This window comes from Neodiprion lecontei, chromosome 3 (genome assembly GCF_021901455.1).
Source record: "Neodiprion lecontei isolate iyNeoLeco1 chromosome 3, iyNeoLeco1.1, whole genome shotgun sequence".
Lineage (NCBI taxonomy): Eukaryota > Metazoa > Arthropoda > Insecta > Hymenoptera > Diprionidae > Neodiprion > Neodiprion lecontei.
Genome location: NC_060262.1, coordinates 28176182 through 28202859, shown reverse-complemented (window position 1 = coordinate 28202859; position 26678 = coordinate 28176182). Strand labels below are relative to the sequence as shown.

Sequence of the window (26678 nt, the reverse complement as noted above, 5' to 3'; positions counted from 1 at the left end):
TTTACTGTTCGTATCCGGAAAAAGAGGAGAACCCACAGTTTTAAGATTTGCATAAAAGTAACGTGTTTTCATCGGTACTGGCAACGACAGTGTTTCTACGTTCTAACGGTAACTTCCACACTTGAGGTCAAGTTTTTTGTTTCTAGTCTCTTTTCCCCTCATTTATTGTTTCTGGAGTTCTAGGGCTGTTCAACTGCAAGTGAAAGGCTGAATTTTCCCAATGTTCTTTAAAACACGTATTCTTTAAAACTCGCGAGAGTATGTGACTGCGTATTTTCTGTGCACGTGACTGAAGGTCAGTTTAAAAATATTCGTATACTTTTGTAACCAAACATATTCTCATCCAAGACAGTTTACGCAATTAAACGTACAACTGCGGCAAAACGAATCCGGCAGATGGTCTTATTCCGAATCAACAGCACCGAAATCGACCGATTCCAACGTATTCAAGGATCAAATCCTACTTTGCTAATGGGTGCAAAAATGTTTCAATTTTCACCAGGTTGCCCACTTTCGCGATTTCTTTCGGTGCCCCATTACTGCGAATGCATTTATACACGCAGAAAATCCATACAACCGAATGAAATAATAACAGGATCGTTCTAGCGGGGTGTTTGTCATACAATTGGCAGACAATAGTTTCGAAATCGTCACCCCCGTGATTGTTATCGGCAATTTAGGAGGCCAGGCTGCCTCCCTCTCGCTCATAGAGTGCTGGAAAACAATCCTATTGATGACAAATCACCCCAACAGCTGGAGTTTGGGAAGCATCGGCTCCCCCACGGCTATATACCCACTTGTCGCGGACCTGTACGCACATACGCACACAGACGCATCTAACCTGTGGGGTGTGGAAATTTGATCTGACTTTCGCACACGGAAATATATTCACGCCTCATATTCGTAGAGAAATTGACGTTCGTACAATCTGCATAAATTTTCACAACGTAGAATTAGTTTCAGTTATTCCTAATGCACACGAAACGTTTCACCAATCACCATGCATACGTACCAACGCGGAAATAACGTGATCGGCATTCTTGTACAAATCGGAAATATAAACAATTTACAAGATTGACGAAAATTTTTTTGAAAAATGTAATATTGAAATTGTATAAAAAATATTTTTTAACAGAAAATAATTTTTTAGGATTGATAGAATATGGAAAATCCCCTACAAATTGTGTAATCTGGATGATGAAAAATGGGGTTCAAATGCGAATTAGAAAGGTATTCAATTACGTCGTACCAAGATTTCATTCAATAATGATTTCAGTTTTTGGATTTCAAGATTTTCAGGCTATCGCAAAGAAGCAAATTAAATCTAATACATTCGAATACGCATTCAAATGTTATCCACTCAATGTCGACAGCTAAATCCAGATATTCAAACGATTATTTCATAACTATTTGATCCGTTAAATTAATAGTTTGAACATGATTAAGTTTAATCGTCGAATAAGAAAAAATCGAGAAAAAAGAACATACGATATCCACGTCTGAAAATTTTGTTGCGGAAATTTTTTTAGCACAACGTAAAAGGGACAACCCCCGACAAATGTACATTTCGCGGTATTCGCAGTCCATATTGCTATCAAGTTTGCCAATTTTTTACAAGCGTCAGGAAGAAAGCATTAAATTATAATTGTGGTAATATCGGAAAAAAAAGAGTTGAAAAAAAAAAATGTGGAACGCTTCACGATTTTGCGTGTCATCCTTGCGCAGGGGCCATGCTAATCTTCTCTGTATCGTTCCAATTTTAGTATATGTACCGCCGAAGCGAGTACGTCGGTCATTCGGGTAGCGACCCTTATATATTCTCGTGCCTCAGGGTTCAGGTACCTGCGAGAGAATTCTAACCGCTGCCGAACGACTCGACGACATCTCTGGGTCGAATTTTGAATTACAATTTAAGCGGGGAGAAAAATAGGACTTATAAGCAGAATTGTCTGCAGGGTATTTTGCATCCCTTATATTTACAACGCGACGTATTATATCATATTCTGTCACATACGACCCAGATAGAGAAATAATGGTTCTGCAGACTAGAAAACGTTGAAATAATATAAATAAGAAAGTTAACGCAATTAATCTTAAACTGATTGTGAGCAGTATTCGTATACACGAATTGTCGACGAAAAGATTTCTCTTCATCGAGTCAACTCAACCAATTTCCATCGTCGAGAAGCAAATGAATATCCCGTAAAAATTAGCGAAGCATGAATAAGACAATACCCAAGGGCTGAGCCCTGTGTAAGTCAGGCACTCAATGCGAAAAACACGGCCGCTTTGCCACCCCTTGAATTAATCCCCTGTATACGTTATTCCTAATGTATTCGGAAAGGCGTCTGCGGTCTGCGTGGCGTACGTCGCTCAAGCTTCCAGGTATAACGTTCACAAATAATTGACTGCTTACCATAAAATGCAGCCTCGTTCAAGGGCCGCGTAGCATCGAATTCGTATGCGCTTTCACGTGCTGAAAAGACCCTGGAGCGCAATTTTCGAGGGGTAAAAATCACCCGCCGAAATTAAAACTGCACGTTTCTGTTTCCCTCATTTTCTGTATACCTATTGCGTGTGGAGCGTGAATTTTTCTGTCATTAAATATTTTTCCAAGAGGATTTATTCGAGGAATATTTATCGGTTAGTCTAATTATACGTACTCTGAGAGAAACTTTTAGTTCCGGTTACCGCTCGGTCCTTAACTATTTTCGTTTTTTATCACAATCGAACGATATAGTTCCAGGTAGAAAATGAAAATTAGTTTTCTAGCTGTTACAGGAAAGTCTAGTATCCGTTGCTATTCTTTCTCATTACGATCGCTGTCGCTATATTTTCTTGCAACTGTTGCGAAAATTTAATGCTTGCGAAACAATAAATTGACGTTAAAGCCTTGTTTAATTGAAAAAGTAGAGTAAACCCGAAAAATTGGTATTGCGTTGCAATTATCAAAAAAGAATCGACAATAGCGCAAAATGGTTACGCGTACCTCGTTTTTCGTAATTCCAACAAAATTCAAACATTTTTTTAAGGATACCTGTTTTACTGAATTTTTCTAGTTACTGTAACAAATGAAATTTTTCTCAGTGTACTGCAAATCAATTTACAGGTTATACAAGTAACGAAATTAATGTTACCAATCGCTATGTTACATTTTTCTTCAACAATCCTTTAAACCATGGTGGAAAATTCTTTAGACAAATATTATAAACAGTCGTTCTTTGCGAATATTCGATCAGCTGTAACTTCCGGACGAATGGTGAATGCATGATAGGTGCAGCTGAAAATTAAGTGATTCGAAATATCGCGTAAGCAATCGGTATCAGTTCTACCTCTAATAGTGTGGCAGTAATACTTGTATTCTATTTGATTGAAGTCTTGCGAAGGCAAGTTTATACTTTACGGCCTCTCAAGGTATTAAAGTACTAATATACATATACGTGCGATTCCCAGCATCAACTTCGCATCGGAATTATACCGCAATATAGATTCTTATCTGGTCTATAAAGACCTGTATCGTGATCACGTGCGTGCATCGAGGTTGAAACGTTTTATTCCTCATATTAGACCGGTGGGAGTAATTGGCACGGTTAAATATGCGTTATTACATCCTCGTTGGAATATGCTTCAACACCATGCCGATAATCGCGCTATAAGGTAATTAATCCGGCTCAAGAGTTTAAGTCCGCGATGAAATTTGTCACCGGAAAAATACGTACAGACGACAATTGAAATCCCTCTGCCGATTATGGGATTCAGAATTATGCCTCGGAATGGATTTAAGCGGTACGACACAAAGCGAAAACAGTCGCACATTTTAAAAGACATTAAAATATGTCATTTAGCTGTTGCGAAAAGCGCGTGATAAGTGAAAGATTAAAAATCATTTATACGGACAATTTTTAACCCATCCAGCGTTAAGATGTCGGTATTTTGACTTTAAAAGTATGACACGAAGTCGTCCGTTGGCGTTTTCGCTATCCGACAATGGGCGTATACAACAACGTTGAAGAATCAAAGAAGCGGGAAGCCGATGTTAGGTAAGTCGTGCAATCTGTAGCCTCACGTAGGGAATTTATGCACGAGCATTTCTTCAACGACCGCGAGTGCAATCGGATTCTCCGGGCGAGCGCGGACGTTTTCACCGGATCTGCGTAGCAGCCTTGGTTTATCCGTACGAATCCCAACCCCTCTTAAAAAGTCTGCACCCCGAGACCAATCGGGATTTGCCGCCCCTATTTCCACCCCCGCACAGCCAACGAGCGACGAGTCCGGCACTTAGGAGGACCAATGGCGTCGGTCCCCTTAACAACGATGGTGCACACCTCCAAAATGGCTGCGAAAATCGGAGGATCTGAACCGAGGAAAGCCCTAGCGTTGAGAATAAACGGACGGATTAATTCAGGGGGGAGGCAAGGGACTGCAGAATCCCCTCGCCGAAGAAGGTGTATCAACTATCGGATCATTCGGGCCACAGAGCGACGTCAAGCGTCTTCACGGTAGCATGCCTCCTCTCTCATCGTCGATATCAGTGACGGTGTTTAAGCGAACAATATTTGTGCGTTATTAACAAGTGGCTGTCGTTTTATGTGATAATATATAAATACATACGTACATAGATATATAGGTGTACGTATAACTAATTGCGAATCTACCAGCATCCAGCTATTCATGACCACGATGCAAGAACACAAGTCATTTCTCATACGCGATCTTCTCGGCGATGTGTTGACAGAACGTGTTCAAGGTACGTTGTATCAATAGACACACATACATCTGCCTACATACCTATAATACCATTTGCGCTAAAATTGGTAGTAGTTTTTCATTTTTATTTTTTATATTTTACCTTTGTCGCTTTTGGTATTCACATTTTTGTACTCAAGTTCGTGGATGCTTGTATAAAGAACAAAGTTAACGGCCACGTGCTTAGTATTTTGTTGGCGGAATGTACTTCAGAAGTTCCGTCACGTTTTCGATGAAAACGGAGACGAGCCAATAAATTGCACTTTATTTTTAGACCGCGATATCTAGGATTGCTTTTTAAAAGCACTTTCCTTTTAGGTGCTTTCGCGAAATTTTAAGAAGAGTTCGTTTTAGTCCCAAGACTTGTGGTTTATACCGCGTGAACTCTAACCGATCGCTTATCGGTACGACGTCTCTAATATCCGATTAGACGGAACTATTTCTTCTGACACCGGTCACTCGACGATTATTTTATACACATGTACAGATACATAGTGATGCGGATCGAACGCCCAAAGTCAGTCTAATAGTTCTCGATATATCGTATATTGGCTATTTTGAAGGCGATTTGACCGATTGGATATTACATATTCGCTGTACGTTATTCGATACATGGAGGAATACTCGTAGTTAATTACCGCATTGGAAGGAGACTTTCAAAAACCGAAACTTAACAAAAGTAGAAACCATTATTAAATACACCGCTCTGTAGCGTTAGGGTGCATAACGCCACAGATGCCATTGGGCTACAGGTGTAATCGGATTTAACAATCCAACTCTCTAGCTGTTGCGTCAACTATAGAATTAGATAAGAAAGGGAAGCAAGACACTTATTATTACCGGATGTTTTTGCGAAAGTCTTTCGTACTTACAATCGACGTGTGACTATGCTTTATCGTCTAATGCTTGAAAATCTGGTTAACCACTTTAGGAAACCATCGAATCATCATACGTCACAGTTATCTCAAGATTTATATCGATCTTTGTAACTGTATTTTTAAACCACCGACATATTATTTTGATACAGTTGACAGATTGCCAACAAAGTTTTATTCAATCGTCGAAATTGGGCGATATTGCGATAATCGTTAGTACCTTCACTCTTTTCATTGCTGAATTCTATAGATTTATTACTTAAATTGATGAAAATAATGCAGCCAAGCCAACGTACGTAAATAACACGATACCAGTTTAAACTCGTTTGCTAAGTAAACGTTAATTTTTTGTTACAACTATATTCTTATGCATTGCGAATAAACAAAAAGTACTTATTAGGTTTGTCAGCATGGTGTAAGGTAATCCGATTCAAATCTTCCTCGTAACCGTAGCATTGAACTGAAACAAAAAGTACGTACCTTTGTGAATAGTATAATTCCAATGAATATGATTAGTACAATTAAAATTTCACTGATAAATCAAGTTTCTTGGCTATTTACGAATGGGTGAGAATATGCCTGCAATTCTTATACCACCTGCAGCAACTGTTTCGCAAAAGTAGAAGCTTGTACTTGAACTGTTCTGGTAACAAGCTTTATCATATACAGATGTAATTACAAAGATAAGAGTGTCTCAATAGTATAAGTAGAAGATGCAGTAGACAAATGTTTTGAAAGATTTGATATAAGCACCTGTTAAATTATTGAACTTGAAGCGGCAACAAGATCTCGTTGCGATTTACCCTAAAGATATTGCGTCAATAAATTAAACGGCAGTCTGGCTGACATCATACTCGTATTATTACATACAGGCGTCAATAAGTTATCGTCGGTTAAACAACAAAACGGATCACGTATCCTAATAACTTTCAAAGCCGTTGTTTACGGTAGCTGCGTACCACGTTTCTCAAGTACAATTATAGGCGTGTAGGTATAGTAATTAATAACCGTATTATCAACGCTTTCCGATAAATACCGGGGTATCAGTTTTTATTAACTAAAAATAGGCACGCGGTTATTGACAATAAGCTTGTATATCTCGATGGGCGGAAGACAAAAAATAAAATAATTAAAAAAAGAAAAAAGTGAACACCGATTTCGCTGACAAGCTTAATTTTAAAAATCAGATGATCTTCACAGCTTACAATATCTGATTACGGCGTCATGCCTTAATATGGATTTTCGATGACGCGGTTACGCCTGTAAATGTTCAGTCATAAATTTAGCTGATTAAGCACACACGTACAAGTGAAAAGATGAATGAGAAATGGATTAGAAATTGATGTTACGCGATAAGAATCCGTGTGCAAAAGTATGCATGGAATGATTCAATGGCCAGCTCTAATAATAAGAGGTAGCAGTGACGCTACTCGTTTTATTATCATCAAGCGATAAATTATACAGTAGAAAATCGAAGATTTTTTACATCCTGCAATTTTTACAGACAAATGATCGATTTACCTTCCGTGTAATTTGCATTATACCCACTTTACATTACAGGCTGAAAATATGCAAAGTAAATGGTTATAATCAGGCCGGTTAATGGAATTGCAAAATAAACACTTGAAACTCAACCGTTTATTGAATTAACGATTCTCCCTAATCAGGCTCTGCAAAAAATAGGTGGGCAAATTAATTTAAGGATCTCCTCGAATCATATCGTGCTAATTCAGATAAGTTTTATTGTTGGCGTTTATCAGGCTGACTAACACGACTCTTTCTGTCTGGTACAATACACGATCTAATCGTCTTTATTATCGTTTACGTATAATATACACTGTGGCGAGAAAAATGAAAAAAAAGAGTCTGCGCTTATTACACCGAGAGGATTGTTCCAACCGAATTTGACAAAAATTCGATCTTCCGTAACAACGCGTGTGCCACATTCCGATTAGATCCAAGTACACGTGTTTTTGAAACACCATTCCAACGTACGATCAAGAAAAGCAAACTCTATTGGCACTAGCTGAAGCAAAATAAAAATTCGAGTCGTACCACCCCTTCGGTTCAGCGACGGGATCGAGCAATAAAAAATAGAAGTCTAGAGCCCTTCGCCACGTTACCGCGTATAAAGGCAATACCTACTTACGACCCCAGAGCATCAACAGACGAGATCAAAAATCAAGATTCGAGTATTTACCCGATCTGAAATCGTGATTCCACCTCGCACCGCGGTCGCGTGCCCGCTGCGGAGGGTTCCTCGTTATTCCGAACCCCCGCGGCTTTCTCGATTGAGTACGAAACTCGAGGGCGAGCGTGTCCCGGGACACCCAGGGTCACCCTGTACACGCCGATTGCCGACTCTTATTAGCAGCAATCGCCCATATATACTCGCAGATGGACCGGAGTGCGGACAGATTCGTTAGCGATCATTAGGCGCGCCGTTTCGCACAGAGAGTAAGCTGGCTACGAGCCGCTGCGCGTCGAGGAAGTCGGGATAATGGACATGTGTTCAAGTCTCCTCGGGGGTCTTGCAGCCGACAAACGACCCGGCGATCATCTGCCGATCGAAAACCGTTTCTCATTGTTCCCGGTTATATCGTCTGTAACAAACCTCTCAAATAAACAACCGCGATGTTTGTGTATAAATGAAATTGTTCAAAAGATGCGGAAGATGAATGGTGGAAACAATCGCAGCTGTGAGTGTACTTGACGCGACTGCTTGATAACCGGTACCAGCTACTCGAATCCCAAAGGAACACTGAGAGAAATTTTTAGTTCCGTTTACCGCTGAGTCCTTAACTATTTTCATTTTTTACCGCAATCGGAAAATATAGTTCTAGGTAAAAAATGAAAATTGGTTTTTTAGCTGTTACCGGAAAGTCTAGTATCCGTTGCTATTCTTTCCCATTACGATCGCTGTCGCTATATTTTCTTGCAACTGTTGCGAAAATTTAATGCTCGTGCAACAATAAATTGACGCTAAATCCTTGTTTAACTAAAAAAGTACAGTAAACCGAACAAACTGATTTTGCGTTGCAATTACCAAAAAAGGATCGACAATAGCGCAAAATGGTTACGTGTGCCCCGTTTTTCGTAGTGCCAACAATATTCGAACAGTGTTCTTTAACGATACCACTGTAACGAATGAAATTTTTCTCATTGAAAACCGTGCAGGAAATGACGATTCCCAATGCTTAAATACTACTACGCCGTGACCGTGAGATCCCGATTCTTTTGCAGATGATTCCGAGGACGACTCCGCCCTGCACTCGGATTCCGAAGACACGATCGACCCAGGAAGCAGTCCTTGCACTCGACTTGGAAGTCCAGCAGCCCTTTCGCCGTCTCCCGGTTCAGCGTCCTCCGGGAAAGCTTGCGTGGTCGGGACACCCGGTGGCAGAAAACCACGGAGAAGACGAACCGCGTTCACCCACGCTCAGCTCGCTTATTTGGAGCGGAAATTTCGGTGTCAAAAGTATCTAAGCGTCGCGGACCGCAGCGACGTGGCCGACGCGTTGTCCCTTTCAGAGACGCAAGTCAAGACCTGGTATCAGAACAGAAGGTGAGATCGAGATGCGGCTTGGTTTCGTTTGCGATTCTTAAAGAAAAATTTCACGCGATTCGAAGCGATCTTCCGCCACTCTGCGCCATTTCCGCGAAGAGGTTGCACGGGTTTCGAAGGTTGAACAAAGCAAATTTTTCTCTAACTTTGAGGCATACGAAGGAACAATATTTGAACGATATTCCATAAGATTTTCATTCAAAAATTTTGAAAATACAGCTGTTCAGAATTAATTTTTGCAGTCCCAGTATTTTCACGGTGGACACTGTAACTCACGCTAGCTTTATCTAAAATGAGAAAAAAAAAAGAAAAATCTTTTCTGTTAGTAGGTGAGTATGAGCTTGTACTTGTAGGAAGGTTGTAAAAAAAAAATCAAGATTCGAGTGTTTGGTAAAGTGATATGTAAATAAGTACAATCTTCGGTAAAATCTACACCATGTATTGACTTGTAAAATAAATTGTGACCGATGAAAAATAAGAAAAAGAAAAAACCTTCCTCCAAGTACTGGTTAATCCTATTTAGAAGTAGTGTTCAAAATTTCAATACAGCCGATGCATCAGTGTCTGAGAAATAATTCACAATTCAAAAATATTATCGCGAGAAACGAAGCTCATGAGAGGAATATCCAAAACTTTGAGAAAATATGTATAATCTTGACACGTTGTACTATTGGATAAAAGAATTTTTTTTTGTTTAAAAAGAATGGATTCTTCTCAATCCCCAAATCCACGTAACCCCTCAACCAAGACACTCGCCCTTTCGTTTCCCAGAACAAAATGGAAGAGGCAGAATCAGTTGAGGCTCGAACAGCTTCGCCATCAAGCGACGGTCGAAAAGGAGCTTTTGGTGCGCGGAGTCGGCCTCCACCACGGATCCATGGAGTCGTATTGCCCACCTTACTCGCAACAGCAATCGTCCCCCCATCATCAAGCACCGCAGCAGCCGCAACCGGTATCGACGGTGTCGACGGCCGCCTTCCTCTCGACGGCAGCGGCGCTTTTTAGAAACGTAACGTACGTTCACGGGTGTCCTCTCTAACCCTCGCACCCCCGAAACTTGCGGTGTGCGGATTTTTAATATCGGTTACTCGAATCATTCGACTCTGTTAACTCGCGAGATTAGCTTCGTAGGGTTATATTATTAAATGCCGTGTAAGGTGGTGAGATCTCTTTCCGCGTAAGCGGATCCCGGTACTGTTTTATACGGTTTGCGATTCGAGTTGTACGTATATACAATTTTTTACTATATGTATGTACAATGTACATACGACGCAAAACGCTGTATCGATCGATCTGTAGTGATTTTCAAGTGATCAATAGCTGTGTAAATTATTATATACAGTATATAATACGAATATACATTTCGCGTAGTATGAATGGTATGTAAATATGTAATTAAAAGAATCTAGTTGTCCTAATCTAAACGTCATAAGTTAATTTTTAAATTCTAATATTACTCAAGCTGGAATATCCAGATATTAAATATATACTGGCTTATAATTCTCACGTTTAGATCCAATCACAGCTATCTTTTTTTACAATTTAAATTATACACGTGATTTTAATGTTTATTCTATCGTTTTCAAGTCGATGCTTGATTTATATTATTGTAGAGTCCTTGAGAGATATCATATGTTGTTTGTTTGTGTAATCGGTCGGAAATTATGTTACATTATTTATACGCTCATTCGATGCAATTAAAGTATCCGTTAGCAAATTTTCTGGAGCAATTCTTTTCGGTTTAGGTATAAAATTCGCTTCATTTCACAGTAATCATATATTTAAGATAATTCATTTAGCTGATTATATAACGAAAAATCTTATAAATATAGTCTTTGTAAGCTATATAAATCATGTGCAATGTTGGAGCTACATTTACGTGGTGTTTGTCGTCCAGTTTATTTTCAAATCTGACAACCATACCTTCGTAATTGACTATATAACAATATATAGTTGTTAATTTTTGAGAGGTGATAAAATCATGTAGATAAATTATTAATAAATCAATCAATTAAACCCAGTGTTGTTTATACTCCTTATATTCAACTATACTTACGCCTCGATCATAGCTTATTATATAAATGTATGCGAAAGTTCTGTCAAACATCTCAGATCTTTGAAATGTGTGAAACCACAATAAAAAGATTTCTTCCTCTTTCCTATCCTCTGAAAACAAATTACCAACATTTTCACGGTGTTGCATAATTCTGTTGAGTGAATTAAAAAAAATGTCCACCGACGTTATCGCAATACCGATTTTATCTCGAATCCGAATTGGCATGAAATCTGACGGTTGAATTAAAATTCATTCTGACCCAGCATTCCTTTAAATCCGTAATGTCACATATTGCTCGCCACCGATAGTAGATCTTATAATTGCAAGTCGCAGTCCAACAGACGTTTTAATCCCATACTCGTAATTCGATTGACTTGTTCGCGATCGCTGTTTGGCACAAACGTATGCGACAGTTGCCGTCGACACTTTTGACAGCATGGATACGAAAGGCTTACTCGACGAATCGAAATTCCTTTCGAAGCTGATACCGAAATTTTAAGCGTACACGCAACGTATCACATATGACTTATTGCCTCCGGAGTCCTGCTCTTGATCGAGAACGATGAACGGGGTAGGCATTCGCTCTCCCGGTGAAGTATCCTAATCGAATAATGTAACAGCCACTCGCAAACCCGCAATTGAGAATCTACGTGCTCGGTGTGTTCAACCCCACCGCTTTATATCATAGGAGAAGGTTAATGGTCAGTAACTAATTAGAGGAGCGACTTTAGAGAGCACGCGACCACACGTGCAACGCTCCCCGTGTAATTGGGTGGAATTATTACAAGTTAAGAAGCCGTCGACGGTAATTTGGCACAACGGACGATGGCGACATTCGATTTATTCTCGTTTCACGCGAGATGTATCAGGATTGATTCGGGGTGGGGCGTAAGGATAACGAAAGAATTCGATGTATCGTTCCCCTTACTTCTCAGTATATAATATTTTTGAAATATCCTCTTTCCAAACGAGAGGTCTTTACCGTAATGTCGGATTGTTATAGAAGATAAAGAAAATCTTCTCCGCTCGAAGAAAGATTGATGAAAAAAATGAAACAACTTCTTCCCTGCAGGGTACATCTTTTCTTTCTGCATGTATGTATGTAAAGGTACACGCGTGTAGTTGCGTCTGGGCGTACATGAAACTTTTTGGTACTTGAGCACGCGCTCCTTTTATCCCCTTGCAGCTCCTTCCGGCATCGTTAGATATTTAATAGCACGTTTTCAGAACGACGCGTCATATATAATACGAGTAGACGAGTGTTTTTCCTTACATACAAGCTCATCGTTGCAAATAAAAAGATGCTAGCAAAGAGAAGCGCACGGATTTTGGAAATACTGTTCAATCTAAGAAACCATTTTGAGACTAAGATGGTTAAAATGCGTACATACTAACATATGTTCACACATCTACGTTGCGTTTAAAGGATATTGTTTTGTGTATCGTGAATGACAGGGATTGCAGACTACAGAGACTGCGTAAAACTTTTTACGATTCGAAAGATTTACTGTTTTAAGTATTAAAATTTGACTATATATACGAATACGAAAAAATTACGTGACCATATGCGATTGCAATAAAAAAGTGATCGTATGTAATCATCTGTAATCGTCGGTGATTTTGTTTTTATCATCCGACGAACGAGGGACAAGACTAGCTTACTGACGCGATTTTAGAATTTTATACAGATGGAGGGAAAGGATTATTTGAGTCAAGCGATGTTCGTTTTATCCAACTAAATGGTACAGTCAAGTGCGGCGAACACAATACTTGCTTAATTCAACGAAACACCTTTGACAACTTGATACAGAATTGAATCAAGCCTTTGAATGATCACGCTGACTGGCAATTTATTCAAGATAACACGGCGTGAGTTCCTTGCGATAATGTGAATTTTTTATCAAGAAAACGTGCGATTGAAGTGACTAAAAATTTGATTGAACGCATCTTATTCGTTTTGTCTTGGGAATATGAAATTGTTGTATCGAAACAAATGAGCTTATTTCAATTCACGTTTTGTTGAGTCAAGAGTTCAATGGTTGAAGCAGGTAATCAGATTTGTTGTTACAAAAATCTTTCGCACTGATTGAACGTATTCAACGATACCGGATGATATCATTTATCAATTTTTGACTGTAAATTTTTTGGGCTTTGCGCGATATTTAATGGATAAAACCCGAAAACTTCTAGATTCCTTTCCCTCCGTGTAGTTGGGGTCAAATTTTTAAAGGGTCGTTGATTATTGTAATCGCAATGACGAGGATATAATTGCAAATGATTATATCGATAAAAAATGATCGTTAGGTAGCAGAAGTTTTCGTTGTCACAACGCGATCTCAATGATTACGAAATGATTAGAACAAGGGGTGACACAATGACTGCTTTAACGGCCGACCCCTCGACCTTCTACCGCATCACGGAAATCGCTTCGGCCGTGCAGAGAAGGGTATATACGGATGCGCTTGAGGAAGAAGAGCGACCTGAGATTCTAATTCTTTAGAAAAACCGCGCGTAATTGCAGACGAAACGGTGAATGGTGAATAAGGACCCCGTGGCCCGGTGGCGAAGAGCGGAAAGCATAAGGATCAGACCGGAGGAGTAAAAGAGAGACGTCCGGCGGGTTGGTTCGGGGGAGCTTTGTCGGGGGTGGCGACGGCAGCCAAGGGAAAAAGGGACGACGAAACCGAGGGGCGGCAACGGGGCGAGGGGATCGGCGAGGGTAACGAAGCTCCGACTTTTTAATTGGAATATATTCAGAAACCGGAATGCCTTTTCATCGCGGAGTTGATGCTCTGAATGCCGGCTGAATAAACGTGAAAAACGTACGTGACTCTGACGTGAACGTGCGGCTATATGTGGAATCTGCGCATGTTTCTGTTTGTACGTTTTACCAGATGGGATAGAAAAAAAAAAAATGGATTTATCAAAAAATTCGAATGCATAATAAGATAGGAGACAAATATAAAATACGTATTGGAATAGAAAAATTCACAATTACGAGTGAATTATTTCACTAACCTTATAATTTCTGTACTTCGATTCCGTTCGAGGGAATCTTCCGATCGGGTTCCAATTAATAATGTTCGTAAGACTATAAGTTCTGAGAGTTCGTTTCGGTAAAAGTCGAAGATTTGTATCAAAAATGTACAAGTAATGATAGTATAATTGTACGTGTATGGTATAACGCGATGATTTCCACACGGTTAATTCGGAGAGAAAGCTGTACCGGATTAACTTTCTTTTTACTCTAGAAATGCCCCCCCCCCCGCCGACAAGTAAACAAATAATAAAATGCGGAGAGCCGTCGGGGTGAAAAGCGGGAGAAAAGTTGAAGCTGGGTACGGTGATGGTTAATAATGGCCTGTTTACTTGCAAATTCTGGAATCGCTAAAGGGCAACGAACAATTCACAACTCGTTCCAACTTCCATACATTTCAATTCTTCCCAAGTAAGAAAAAGCAGGGTTCTCAAGCTCTTAAATCTCGCCCCGATTTCCCTCTTTTCGTTGACGTCCTCCGTCATGCATTTGCATAATTTTATCCACGCTGCCTTGTATCATCCAGAGATTTTTGTTCTACCCTCGTTTCAAATCGTGAATCGCAAAGAACAATACATCTACATGTCAACTTGAAAAGTATTCTCACGGGTGCAACAGCTCTCGTGTAAATTGCCTCGAAATTACGTTCAATTATTTCAATAAATTCAACAATCTTCATAAGTTGAACGGTGATAGTTACACTAGACCCCATCAAAGATTCATTAATTACGTGAGGTGTTGTTTTTTTTTTTTTGCCCTCCCCCCTCCCTTTGGTGAGATCTGGTAAGATGTGGTGGGACCACCCCTTCGCCCCACGTAATATTTACCTTATAATTTTTAGATGATTAAATGTATTTTATACGATCATGTATTTTCCTTCACACCACTAAATACCTAAGCGTCAATACCAATGTCTTTATGTACTAAATTTTTTTGTAATACGAAATGTTATCTGTTATAATAATGTATATGTTCTTAATTAAAAAGTTGACGTGAGATATTCATTAACTTTCACCCCACCCTTTAAATGAGATTTCACAATCTTTTAATGAATAAATGTTCTGGTTGTTATATACCTTTTAAAAAGTCTCGAATTCACCTTACCTATGTATATAACAATGAATCAGAGCTGTCCATCGAGAAGATATTCAACTATTTCTATAAATGTACCACTAACCTTGGACAGTTAACGCTCTGCGAATTTATCATTCATTTGTGAAAAACAGAAAGCAAGTTACACTGTTTTGAACCAATTCCGAGTAAAATAATGCCCCGGGTGAGGATCGAATTCACGACCTTAAGATTATAAGACTTATGCGAATTTATCATTCATTTGTGAAAAACAGAAAGCAAGTTACACTGTTTTGAACTAATTCCGAGCAAAATAATGCCCCGGGTGAGGATCGAATTCACGACCTTAAGATTATAAGACTTATGCGAATTTATCATTCATTTGTGAAAAACAGAAAGCAAGTTACACTGTTTTGAACTAATTCCGAGCAAAATAATGCCCCGGGTGAGGATCGAATTCACGACCTTAAGATTATAAGACTTATGCGAATTTATCATTCATTTGTGAAAAACAGAAAGCAAGTTACACTGTTTTGAACTAATTCCGAGCAAAATAATGCCCCGGGTGAGGATCGAACTCACGACCTTAAGATTATGAGACTTACGCGCTGCCTACTGCGCTACCGAGGCTGGTGTCCTCATGTCATAGTTCAAGTTAAATAAATCTTCAAATAACCAGTATGAATCAGTCCATCTTCAACTTGCCATCGGCACAAGTGATAACAAGTGAATTTGGAAAATTGGTGATGAAAATAAAAAATAAAACATGAAAAAATCTGCTACCATCGGTCAACATAAAATTACAATCTAAACACTTTTCGCATCTCAGAGCGCTCGAGCGTCGTCCGTCGCAGGATAATACGTTTCACCCTCTTTCGGTTCTTGTTCGTATATACCGATGTCTCACCCTTGCTTTACCGACGGAAGAGACTGTTTATAGTAGAGAATTCCACCGTGTGAAAGCAAAACGGAGAACCCTTGCCTAGCACCGCCGTGGTTCTCAAACAGCTTATCGACATGTCGCGAGCTGTCAGAGTCTGAGATTTGTTTGGGACATTTGAAAGGCACGGATTGTCCCGTGTCATTCGACATTCCGGTAGAAATGACAGACGCACAGAGTCTGAGAGAAGCAATTAAGCAGTACGAGGAACAGGTTCGAATGAATATTTCGTCGCATCGAGAAACATTTCACATAACCTAAGCCCATCCAGTGATTACCTCCAATTTAACCTCTGTATCGTTTCAGCTGTCTCAGGTCCAAATAGCTCTTTCAATTTCTGCGAGCGATCCGGATAGAGACAATCTTCTGAGCCTTCGCTCCGATATTCAAGAGCTCATCGATCTGACGAAAGAGAATTTGAACAGTGTCGGAGAGTCGGGAACGATCGGTGACAAACGCACCGACGGTGCAGAGCAAGACGCTGATCCGTTAGCCAAGGAATATGCGCTATTTAAAGTGAGTTTATCGATCGTTGAAAGGAGTCGCTCAATGCAGAATAATGGGAATAATTTTAGGCTGTGCTGGAAGGGAATTTGGAGGAGTCTAACAGTGCCGAACAGAGTAAAAATCCAGATGACGTCAGGGTTGATATTGAAGTCAGTAAGATACTATTTGGTAAAGCATAGCAAAGATAAAATTATACGGTTCAAGTCACTATTGTAGGATGAGCTGAAAGCCCTTGAGGGTACCAAGTGCCGAGCACCTCACGGAAGTGGCTGGGGTGGCGTCAGCCACCATAACGCCATGGTTTGCTCCATTCATTCTGACATCGACTCGCAAGTTACAAGCATCAGCGATATTAAGGTAAGCTAACAGAGGCAATTTTCGGATAAGCTTTCGACGCCTTAATTCCTACTTGGATCTGTAGTTTGAAGTTTTATGATATGCAATGGATACATGTGAGAGAAATCTTTGGATCGGTCGAGTAGTCAGTTGAAACTTTTCGTTCATTTGAAAAAATGTGACGCAACCTGTCTACATTCTTGCATTAAATATTCATTCATTTTTAAATATTAACTAGGTCAGAGTGATGTTCACTAATCCGACGCATAAGGAAATGCTTCCTTGTCCATATTTTCTGGATGGCGAATGTAGGTTTCCTGACGATCAGTGTCATTATTCACACGGAGAAATAGTTCCGCTGTCCAGTTTGCAGGAGTATAGGTAAACGGTATTTCTACCCTTCCGTGAAATCATACGGATTTTGAGCTTGAGGAAAATAACTACTTCTTTGATTTTCAGCGAGCCCGACTTCTCAAGTATAAAAATGGGCACGAGAGTGTTAGCAAAACAGAAAAATCAACTATGGCATAGGGCTGTCGTATTGCAATTGCCAAAAGGTGGAGAAAACGAATGCAGAGTCAAATTTGAAGCCAGTGGAACAATATTAGAACTTCGTCTGCACGATGTGTTTCCTCTCAGTAAGAAGTCGCTGAACTTGGTTTAGCAACCACTTTATGGTTATTTATTAGCAATTATTTCCAACAGATGACGCAGATTTAGACATGTCAAATTCCTCGGATGATAGCGAATATGAGAACGACGTCGAAGAATGTAACAAAGATGCGATAGTTCAGCAATCTCTACTCGCAATTAATGGAAACGAGGCACTGGGTAGCTGGGAACGTCATACACGTGGCATGGGAAGCAAATTGATGGCTAGTATGGGATATATCACAGGTACTGGCCTTGGAAAGAGGGCTGACGGTAGAGTTGCGCCTGTAGAAGCGACGGTGTTACCGGCTGGTAAATCTTTAGGTATGGAAATTTTGAAGGTTTGATCTATCATTTGCAAAATTATCCATTCAGAAAGGTTTCACATTGTAAATATCACGGAAAAATTATCGGATAATACGTTTCACTATGGATATTGAAAGACTGGTGTTTAGCTTTTAATTGCTCACTTGCAATTTTTATTCTAGATCACTGCATGGAACTACGTGAAAATGCAGGTGGTGACAAGGATTTGTTCTCGGTTGAACGGAGATTGAACAAACAACGGCGAAGAATGGATCAGATACGTGAGAAACAGTACGAAAGGGATGTAAAACGAGAGCGTAACAATGTTTTCAATTTTATCAATGCGACCCTTGGAGATAAGTGTAAGTATTAGCAATCGCCCGAACAGTATTTCTTCTTGTAAATATCATTGTAATAAGTCTTCATTATTCATGTAGTAACACACCAAAAAGTTGATATATTACAGAAACAAGGTGACACTATCATCGATTCATTGTTTACAGCCCAAGATGACTCGAAACCTAGTAGCTCAACAGACAAAACGAATTTGAAAACAGAAACGAGCCAAAAGTTGAATGTCGCAAGCCTTCAAATTAGTGAAAACATTCGGAGACTCGAAAAAGATGCTTTAAAGTTGCGAGAATCTCTAGGAAGGCACAGTAAGGGTACTCTGCCTTACAATAATATAATACTACAGTATAATCAAAAACAGAAAGAGATTGGCGATCTAAGAGTGGCAGAAAAGAAAATTTCTGCTGAACAAAATCACCGAAAAACTAAAGCAAAGCTTACGATATTTTAGCATGGTTGTATGATATATTGTTTTCCACAACAAACGTGTGTTCCTCATCTCTTTGATTTAGACAAAGTCTTGGCTATTTTAAAAATAAACGATGTAGAGAATTTGCGCAAACTCCTGATGTATGCAACTCACAGTTCTGATTTGCCAGTTCTACCCAAGTCACATTATATGCAAATCTTAAGCTCAGATAACTGTTACTAAAATGTCAATTTATCAGCTAGTTGAATGTGAGATTAAATTTATACACGTTGTGTAGAGTGATAATGTTTTCAGTTATATACGGGTAATTTTCATATCCACCGTGGATTTCCCATATAATTTCTTACAACAGCAAATTTTTGAAATACATCAAATGCAATCAATAGAATTTTTTGCAAAAAACTACTAAAAAAAGAAAAAGAAAAACAAATAATGAAGACAATAGCAGTTCAAAGAATCATGCAAAAAAAAAAAGCTATTTCAATTTCTCTCCAATTGACGTAGAGATATTCATAATTTTATATATCTCTGACTGAAAAACAAATCAATGTACATACATACATACATACAGGAATACGCTCATACATACATGCATATTTCAAATGGTATGTATGTACGTCGGAAATATATCGAAAAGATTCCACAATCTTTAGTCTCAACGTAGTATTCAGTACAAATGTATGAAACTGCAGTATCTCTCTATCTAATAAAAAAGTTTCAAACAAATGAACGCGGAAAAAGATTATAATAACAATAGTAAAAAAAGATTATAATAACAATAGTAAAAAAAGATTATAATAACAATAGTATACGCATGAAGTTGGCGGTGGGGTGAGATACCGAAAACAAAACAAAAAGCATCCAGCAAACCCTTTGACAGCTGTCATCGGCTGTTTATGACAGTCTTTGACAAATATCTTTATAGGTATCTGTTTCTGACGCGCAAAAAATGAACATGCAAACGAAAATTATAACGATGATTCCCGACAGGAATTGTCTTTTTCGCGCGTTGGCGTATTGTGTATACGGCACTCAAGATCGACACGCAGAGGTGAGACTGAGTATCGTTTCAAATATAGTGGATAATTGGTCTACATTTGCGGGTTTTATTACAGGTAATGAGTCAAACGGTGCTGTGATTAGGTGACCTGGTGATTACAAATCACATATGAATAAAAATGCAATATATGCAGCTGCGGAAATTTTTAAGATATGTTAAATCGAGTATCGCGAAGAACAAATTCATCCACACCGGATCGGATCACAAAATGGAACACAATTCTCGCTACTCTTCACCGGTGACGGAGAGAGTGGACACTTTGATGTCTTACAGAACCAAAATAAAATTCAGATAGTGAGTAATAAGTATGAAAAGTAACAATCAAATAATAGTAAATCTAAATATATCACCGAACAGTCAAAAGGACAGCCAGGATTTACGATGACAATGGAGAAAGGAGGAGTTTCAAGCAGCAGACAAGGCGATGAAGATGGTGGATGGTCGGAAATATCACAAAAGAAAGAGGAAAATAAAATTGTAAGTGCGAAGAACCAAATAAGCCATAGAATAATATCCACCAAATATTCGTATAACCAGGAAAGAGGACGACCAGGATCGATGTTGACCACAAGAGAAAGAGGTGTTTTGCGGAATGAACATCAACGCAAATATAGAGAAAAAAATAATATAAAGAAGGTGATTTTGGAGAATAACGGGCAGAGCGGTAGCAAAATTAATTCAGCAAGTCAAGGAGATAGACAGATATCAATAGAGAAGGAACACCAATTTTCAACCAACGAATGGAAGCTTAGATTGATGAAAAAAAGAAAAGTAAGCACAGAAGGAATTGAAGTGGACAGCAAGTGCAGGACCTGTCATTAAATCAACATGAAGGAATTCGCCTGTCTACTAGACAATGCGTAAGGAAATAGTGAGGCGCGAAGCGCCGAACAACGAGGCGCGCAGCGCCGAGTGCCCGAGGCGCGTAGCGCCGAGATGGGGTTGGCGCGCGAAGCGCGCAGGGGCGAAGCCCCTAGTGAATATATAAAAATAATACATGATTATAGAGTAATGAACAAAGTTATTTTATTCGGTAATATTTATTGTAATCGAATAAAAGCAATTACCACGTATAGTGCTGAGGTGAAATCAGGTTTATTTTTTCCCACGAATCAAAATAAATAATTTAATGGCTTTTTAATTGCAGATACATGCACCTAGTGTATTGTTAGTCAAAGTTATCATTTCATTGATCATCACTTGTTGTAAGAATGATTTTCGTATATAACATTGCAAAAATAGAATATGCAGCAATAAAAAGTAAACAATATTCGCAGTTATGAGTTGAAAATTTATCCACCTGTACAACATGTTGCACAACCAAACGTGCAGGAGCTGAGCTTGTTATAAAGTTTAATCCTTAAAGAAATCTGGAATTATAAACATACTCACCTGGGTTTTTTACAGAAGCTTCTAGAAAATTCACGCTTTTAGTAAATGATCTCAATTACGCGATAATGCTATGCTTCCTCTTGTCTGACAATACGTATATCACCCAAGTTCACACCGATTAAACAAAGAAGAGCCGAATACGTTGACTGAAGAAATTTTCAATGTTTCCCTGGCGATAATAAATCTGTTCGAGGATGCAACAAATAGCTCTGTCTAAATTTTGAATCCAACCACTACAAATCATTCAACAGTCACAACTTATGCGATTGACAATCAATTTGATATTCGCGTTTCACATTTGCAAATGAGAATCGGACTTCGATATTCGCGGATTTTGACGATTCCACTTGATTGTCAACTTGCCGGGGATACCACGTGATTTAAAATGGCGACGTGCAGCGTCAAGTATGTGCTATCCGTAATCTTTTTATCGACAATTATTCATGATGTATTGGAATCATATTGACAAACAAATTCACACTTAACATTTCTGAAATAGTAACGCTAATAATTAAATATTGTAAATAGGTTGGAAGAGTGCGAAGTCTGTGGAGGAAGGAGTGCGAAGTACACGTGTCCTAAATGTGAGGTTAGAACATGCTGTCTGGACTGCGTAAAGATACACAAGAAAGAATTGGATTGTGATGGAATACGCGACAAGACTAAATTCGTACCTCTGAAAGCATTCACAGATCTCGACGTATTGAGCGGTGAGTAAATTAACGCTCATCATACTATTTTTCTGAAGTTGTACTGGATGCCAGTGCATTTACACTTATGTTAATATTATTTGATAGATTATCGATTGCTTGAAGAGGTCGGTAGATCTGTAGATTCATTTCAGAGAGATCCTTCCAAGAAGTATACAAGACTAGGTAATCTGCCAGTGGTGAGTTTAACGCAAGTCAATTATTGATGATGTATATTTAGTTTCAGTCGAGAGTAAGATTCAGTGAACACAGTTTTTGCCAATGAAACTTTCATGTTTGCAACAGATTTGATTTCACAATCAACGATTCAAAATATTTTGTACCTAATCCCACTACCTTAATATTGCAGCATTTGCATAAGTTAAAGACAGCTGTCCATCACAGGAATACAAAATTGGAATTTTTACCTCAAAACTTTAGCAGACATAAAATCAATACAACATATTATAAATGGAAAACAAATGAATTGTTTTGGAGGATTGAATGGATTTTTCCGCAAGCAGAGAATATGAAGCATAATGATAATCGGTAAAGTGTAATTTAATACATTATCCAGAATTGTTTCTAGATAAACGCTAATTTTGTGATTTAGAACGCAATGTTTACTTCAATCTTTCAGTGTCCTGGAAACTGAGAGATTGTCTACGATACTAGGTAGAGTTTTAGATCCTTTGACAATAGAAACCGAAGGTAGTGAGAGTATCGAAGTAATAAATTTGAAGATAGCGTACAGAGAAAAATTACAGTATTACCGAGCAGCTGGTTTTAGCAATATCAAAGTCCTTCTAAAAGCTGAGAAAGTGAAGAGATGTGATTCAAGGTTTGTTTTGCTCTGATTATAGAAAGATTATCGGACTGACACTTTATCGTCTTCGAATATCAATTGACACATTTATTTTTATCAGATTTCACGAGCTGAACCTTACTGAAACACTGAACGAAAATCTGGAGAATAAAACTATCATAGAATTTCCTGTTTTCTATGTGATACTGAAAGATCATTCAGATATGTACGAGATTGTAGACACTGGTGAGTGGTATTATTCAAAAGTAAAGGTGTCAATTTGGCAGACGAGGCTGAAACTAGCAGTCAGAATTAGCAGCCAACCGTTTTAATGTTCATTTGAATAAGGTAGTGAAGTCCAAATAAAAATTTTGTGAAATACCTCGAATCCTCAATACTTTTATAGAATTATGAGCGTAAAACTGAGCTGCATTTGACTATTTTCAAAGAGTTTAACACTTTTGGCTATTAGCTTCAACTTCATATTTCGTAGCTTGAACAATTTATACCACCATATTTGAACTCTATATTGCATTGCACTGAATATCAACAGATGAAGAAGAGGCGTCAACAGAGGCTGAACAAACAAGAGGAAACCTCAAAAGAAAACATACAAATAATCAGAGAGTTAAAAAGAAGAATGAAGGAGTTCCAGTAAACTTTTTCTTTGACAATGATCTAACAGATTCAGAAAATGAAAGTATGGAAATGGTTTCAAAAAATAAAATGTACTCAAATTTATAAAATCGTTAGAAGGTTATCATATCGCTGAGATAACTTGGGGTATTCAAGTATGCACAGCTTCTGAAAATAATAACTTCAACTAATCAATTCTAATTAAAACCGTTGAATTATGTGCAAAACATTTCCGTGAAATTATAGGTAAGAAGTAATAGATTGAAACGCTTCATCTGAGTTACTTTTATGCATTTCCATGCATGACCAAATATTTGGTAGAAATTCAAGCTTTTATTGTAAATAGAACGTTCACTAGAACAGTGTAACCGAATTTGATACAAATACAATAATAATATTATTAATCATGAATACAGGCTACTATATTACACAATTTCCATAGACCCTATGTCTCTTTCAACAATGAGAGCTATTTTTTATGTATGTTTTCCCCAACAATACTTTATACCACGTAAATAATACATAATTTCCTAAGAGTTTTCAATGGGATTGGCTATGCATAATATGTCAAATTCCCATAAAAAACAGATTAGGTTTACTCACTTTGATGGAATTAAAAATAAATTTGATTCGTGTATTCGGAAGTTGAAGCAAAATACGTATGCTTATATTTAAACACGAATATCCATCGAATGAAAATCATTTTGAAAGTGTTACATCACATGAAGAATAGAATTCTATATTCAATCGCCCGTGCGAAAACCTGTAGCAGTATAGATCTTTACAGAAGTAGTTTTGCTGTAAGCAAGTAACATTACATAATAACAGAAACATCTGTTCGTGTAACTTTTCAAAGAGCTCTTAGTACGCAATAATGCCTATGATATTCCTATTGCATTGCAGTTTTCCGATTTTTGTTTCAATTTTTATACATTGAGAAATTTAAATGATTGAATCGTAGATTAATATAAAACTATTGTATCTCTACTCATAGAAGTTCAAAGCTTTGTTTGAGAATTAAAAATGAAAAACAATTTGTTGCCTAACTAAATCACACCTTCCGATTATACAGAAATAAGACTGGAAACTCATCATGGACACAATCGAGGCTCTACTCTGCATATATCATGCCGTTCAAATTCTTTATATCAACTAAACGTCGTATTTTACGCTTGAAGTCAGTATACATAAATATATAATATTTCAGTTTCACTGAATGTGAAACAAAAAGACATTCTCCACAATACACAATGGTCAAAATATTTCGCACGCACGCCCTCTCATAGGTGAAGAATTTATCGATTCCATTTAAATCAATAACACAATAAAAATTCATACTCATCAATTATAGGATGAAAAAGTACAGTAGGAAGACGAGGAATGCAACTATCCCTGCAACTGCCTTTATGTACATTGATTTGCTGTTCAAATGCGTGGCATCCTTTCTGTACTTTTGTGACAACATTGACAAGTTCTGCGTTTTGGTATCTAATTCTGGAAAATGAAGATATTTATCAGAACAATTACAAGTCAGCATGCAATGCCTATAATCGGAGTTGTGTTGAAATGTCGGTTGACAATGTTCAGAATAACCATAGAAATTACCTGAAAGCATAGCTCCTCTCGAAAGAACATCATCGATATTTTGAACCATGATTCTTGTAACATCGTGTAATTGGTTGTTCAGAGCGCTCATATTTCTCCTGGACCGATTATCTGAGAAAGCCTTTTTTGCCTTTTGAATATACGTGTCTGCAAAGGCAATGATTTATATGAAAAAAACATGCCTTGAATATATGAGCTTTGACTAACCGAAGCAAGTCTAAAAGTAAAAGTTCTCTTACCAAATTCAATGAAACTGTAAGGTCTAGTGACGGTGTTGATCTTTTTACCATATTGTGCATCAAACTCTTGTGCAATATCTTCAAGATAGCTGTAAGCTACACGTTTACTGTAATTTCGTTCACACAATACCAAGTAACAAGCTTCTTTTTCGATAAGGTAACTGTAATAGGAAACCAAAAAATTTTCAACTTCCTTCACATTCACATACATTTGAAATTATTAACTTACAGCTTTAAACAATGTGTATTATTGTTTTTTATAATTCATGCATACATTAAATATAATAGAAAAAGAATAACAAAATGACGTAGTAAGATAACATGATCGTTCTTACTGAAATAAATATGGTCCAGTTTCTATCGTGCATCTCAATGGCGATTGTGGCCCAAGTTTCCTGAATAACATTTTGGCTTGATTCTGATATTCCAGAATACTTCTGCCACTCTGTAAGTAAAACATTAAATTTTTTATAATCAACATTGCTACGATATTGATATTAATTTGAACATTTGGATACGGAATCAAGATGATCAAGGTTCAATGCACAATACGTGATTTAGTAAGAATGCGTTGAACGGAGTAAAGAAAGAGCTTTGAAACTCTGCGAAAATGAATAAGAGAAAAGACGTGTGCTTACTGAATTGGATCAGCATATTGTTCTAGGAATAGGAGCAAAAACGAGTGATAAAATTGTATTAAACTAAATGATTGCAACAAGTCATGAATGAACTACGGATTCTTGATAATAATTACAAAGAGTAATGTATCAATAATTAAAATTTTTATTCACTAAAGGGCGAGCGCTTGGCCATTATATGGATAGAATTTTGAGAACAAGACAGGACGATTTGGCAATAAATATGGAAATTAATGAGAAAGTGACATTTCATCATAACAGTCGTTTTTAACAGCAATCTAACCTGTTCATCGTCCCGCATTGTAGCGGCTAGCGGCAGGCCGTCGGCTAACCTCGCGATCATGGTTAATAACACCATTTTTATTGGAATTTATGGAATATCCAGATTTATTCAGATAAAAACAGCAGTCCGTCTACTCATTGAACCTCCAAAAGCCCATTTGTACAGCGCTGGTAACTGATGTGGCCGACATCGGAAAACTCCATTTAGAATTTACCACGTCAGTCGCTGCATGCGCGTCGTTGACTTACTGTAAATTGTTTACCGAAGGTTAATATAACGAATTATTGTTGACAATTGAGCGCTAAAAACTGTTATAATAAATTACGAAACCTCAGATTTATCCAAGTTCCGCAAAACTTGTAATGCAATATTCTTGTGAAAAAAGATGTGAATTTAACAGCCGGCTTACTCGACGCACCAAAATCGTGGTTGTCAACTCATCGGTGAGTCTTTTGCATAC

The 26678-nt window shown here is 38.1% G+C and overlaps 4 protein-coding genes and 2 non-coding genes across 7 annotated transcripts; 3 read left to right on the top strand and 3 right to left on the bottom strand.

The window, feature by feature from the left end:
- Window positions 1-1680: 1680 nt before the first annotated feature.
- Window positions 1681-1787, bottom strand: LOC124293770. The gene has a single exon (XR_006903639.1). It is a non-coding gene; the product is annotated as a U6 spliceosomal RNA (small nuclear RNA).
- Window positions 1788-4023: 2236 nt separating this feature from the next.
- Window positions 4024-11184, top strand: LOC107223479 (homeobox protein pnx). Its single transcript, XM_015663160.2, has 3 exons — window positions 4024-4747; window positions 8865-9186; window positions 9958-11184. Exons 1-3 carry the CDS (start codon window positions 4672-4674, stop codon window positions 10223-10225), a joined length of 666 nt encoding a protein of 221 aa, XP_015518646.1. The 5' UTR covers window positions 4024-4671; the 3' UTR covers window positions 10226-11184.
- On the bottom strand, window positions 5869-26661 carry LOC107223487 (vesicle-trafficking protein SEC22b). Of its 2 annotated transcripts, XM_046735321.1 has the most exons (7): window positions 26549-26661; window positions 26219-26465; window positions 25633-25742; window positions 25298-25458; window positions 25059-25205; window positions 24792-24947; window positions 5869-6081 (listed from the first exon to the last, which is right to left on the bottom strand). In XM_046735321.1, exons 2-6 carry the CDS (start codon window positions 26291-26293, stop codon window positions 24799-24801), a joined length of 642 nt encoding a protein of 213 aa, XP_046591277.1. In that variant the 5' UTR covers window positions 26294-26465; window positions 26549-26661; the 3' UTR covers window positions 5869-6081; window positions 24792-24798. The 2 variants fall into 2 exon arrangements, with proteins under 2 accessions (XP_046591277.1, XP_015518653.1); XM_015663167.2 differs by lacking the exon at window positions 5869-6081 and having other exon boundaries at window positions 23767-24947.
- Window positions 15908-15980, bottom strand: Trnam-cau. The gene has a single exon. It is a non-coding gene; the product is annotated as a tRNA-Met (tRNA).
- LOC107223478 (zinc finger CCCH-type with G patch domain-containing protein) lies at window positions 16031-19382 on the top strand. Its single transcript, XM_015663158.2, has 10 exons — window positions 16031-16093; window positions 16294-16503; window positions 16597-16806; window positions 16866-16946; window positions 17014-17154; window positions 17372-17514; window positions 17593-17771; window positions 17839-18108; window positions 18273-18452; window positions 18594-19382. Exons 1-10 carry the CDS (start codon window positions 16031-16033, stop codon window positions 18890-18892), a joined length of 1776 nt encoding a protein of 591 aa, XP_015518644.2. The 3' UTR covers window positions 18893-19382.
- Window positions 21367-24798, top strand: LOC107223474 (box C/D snoRNA protein 1). Its single transcript, XM_015663155.2, has 7 exons — window positions 21367-21728; window positions 21852-22033; window positions 22121-22212; window positions 22383-22561; window positions 22653-22853; window positions 22939-23063; window positions 23371-24798. The coding sequence occupies exons 1-7, from the start codon at window positions 21709-21711 to the stop codon at window positions 23559-23561; spliced, it is 990 nt and encodes a 329-aa protein (XP_015518641.2). The 5' UTR covers window positions 21367-21708; the 3' UTR covers window positions 23562-24798.
- Window positions 26662-26678: the final 17 nt, after the last annotated feature.

Excerpts from the sequence above, each read along its gene's own strand:
- LOC107223479 (XM_015663160.2), top strand. The coding sequence starts at position 4,672 with ATGACCACGATGCAAGAACACAAGTCATTTCTCATACGCGATCTTCTC. Across the intron at positions 4,748-8,864 it reads GTTGACAGAACGTGTTCAAG|ATGATTCCGAGGACGACTCC; the intron begins GTACGTTGTATC and ends ATTCTTTTGCAG. Across the intron at positions 9,187-9,957 it reads ACCTGGTATCAGAACAGAAG|AACAAAATGGAAGAGGCAGA; the intron begins GTGAGATCGAGA and ends TTCGTTTCCCAG.
- LOC107223478 (XM_015663158.2), top strand. The coding sequence starts at position 16,031 with ATGAATCAGTCCATCTTCAACTTGCCATCGGCACAAGTGATAACAAGT. Across the intron at positions 16,504-16,596 it reads TTAAGCAGTACGAGGAACAG|CTGTCTCAGGTCCAAATAGC; the intron begins GTTCGAATGAAT and ends GTATCGTTTCAG. Across the intron at positions 17,515-17,592 it reads TCCAGTTTGCAGGAGTATAG|CGAGCCCGACTTCTCAAGTA; the intron begins GTAAACGGTATT and ends TTTGATTTTCAG.
- LOC107223474 (XM_015663155.2), top strand. The coding sequence starts at position 21,709 with ATGGCGACGTGCAGCGTCAA. Across the intron at positions 22,034-22,120 it reads AGATCTCGACGTATTGAGCG|ATTATCGATTGCTTGAAGAG; the intron begins GTGAGTAAATTA and ends ATTATTTGATAG. Across the intron at positions 23,064-23,370 it reads GTACGAGATTGTAGACACTG|ATGAAGAAGAGGCGTCAACA; the intron begins GTGAGTGGTATT and ends GAATATCAACAG.
- LOC107223487 (XM_046735321.1), bottom strand. The coding sequence starts at position 26,293 with ATGGTGTTATTAACCATGATCGCGAGGTTAGCCGACGGCCTGCCGCTA. Across the intron at positions 25,743-26,218 it reads CAATGCGGGACGATGAACAG|AGTGGCAGAAGTATTCTGGA; the intron begins GTTAGATTGCTG and ends TTTTACTTACAG. Across the intron at positions 24,948-25,058 it reads GAGAGGAGCTATGCTTTCAG|AATTAGATACCAAAACGCAG; the intron begins GTAATTTCTATG and ends TTCATTTTCCAG.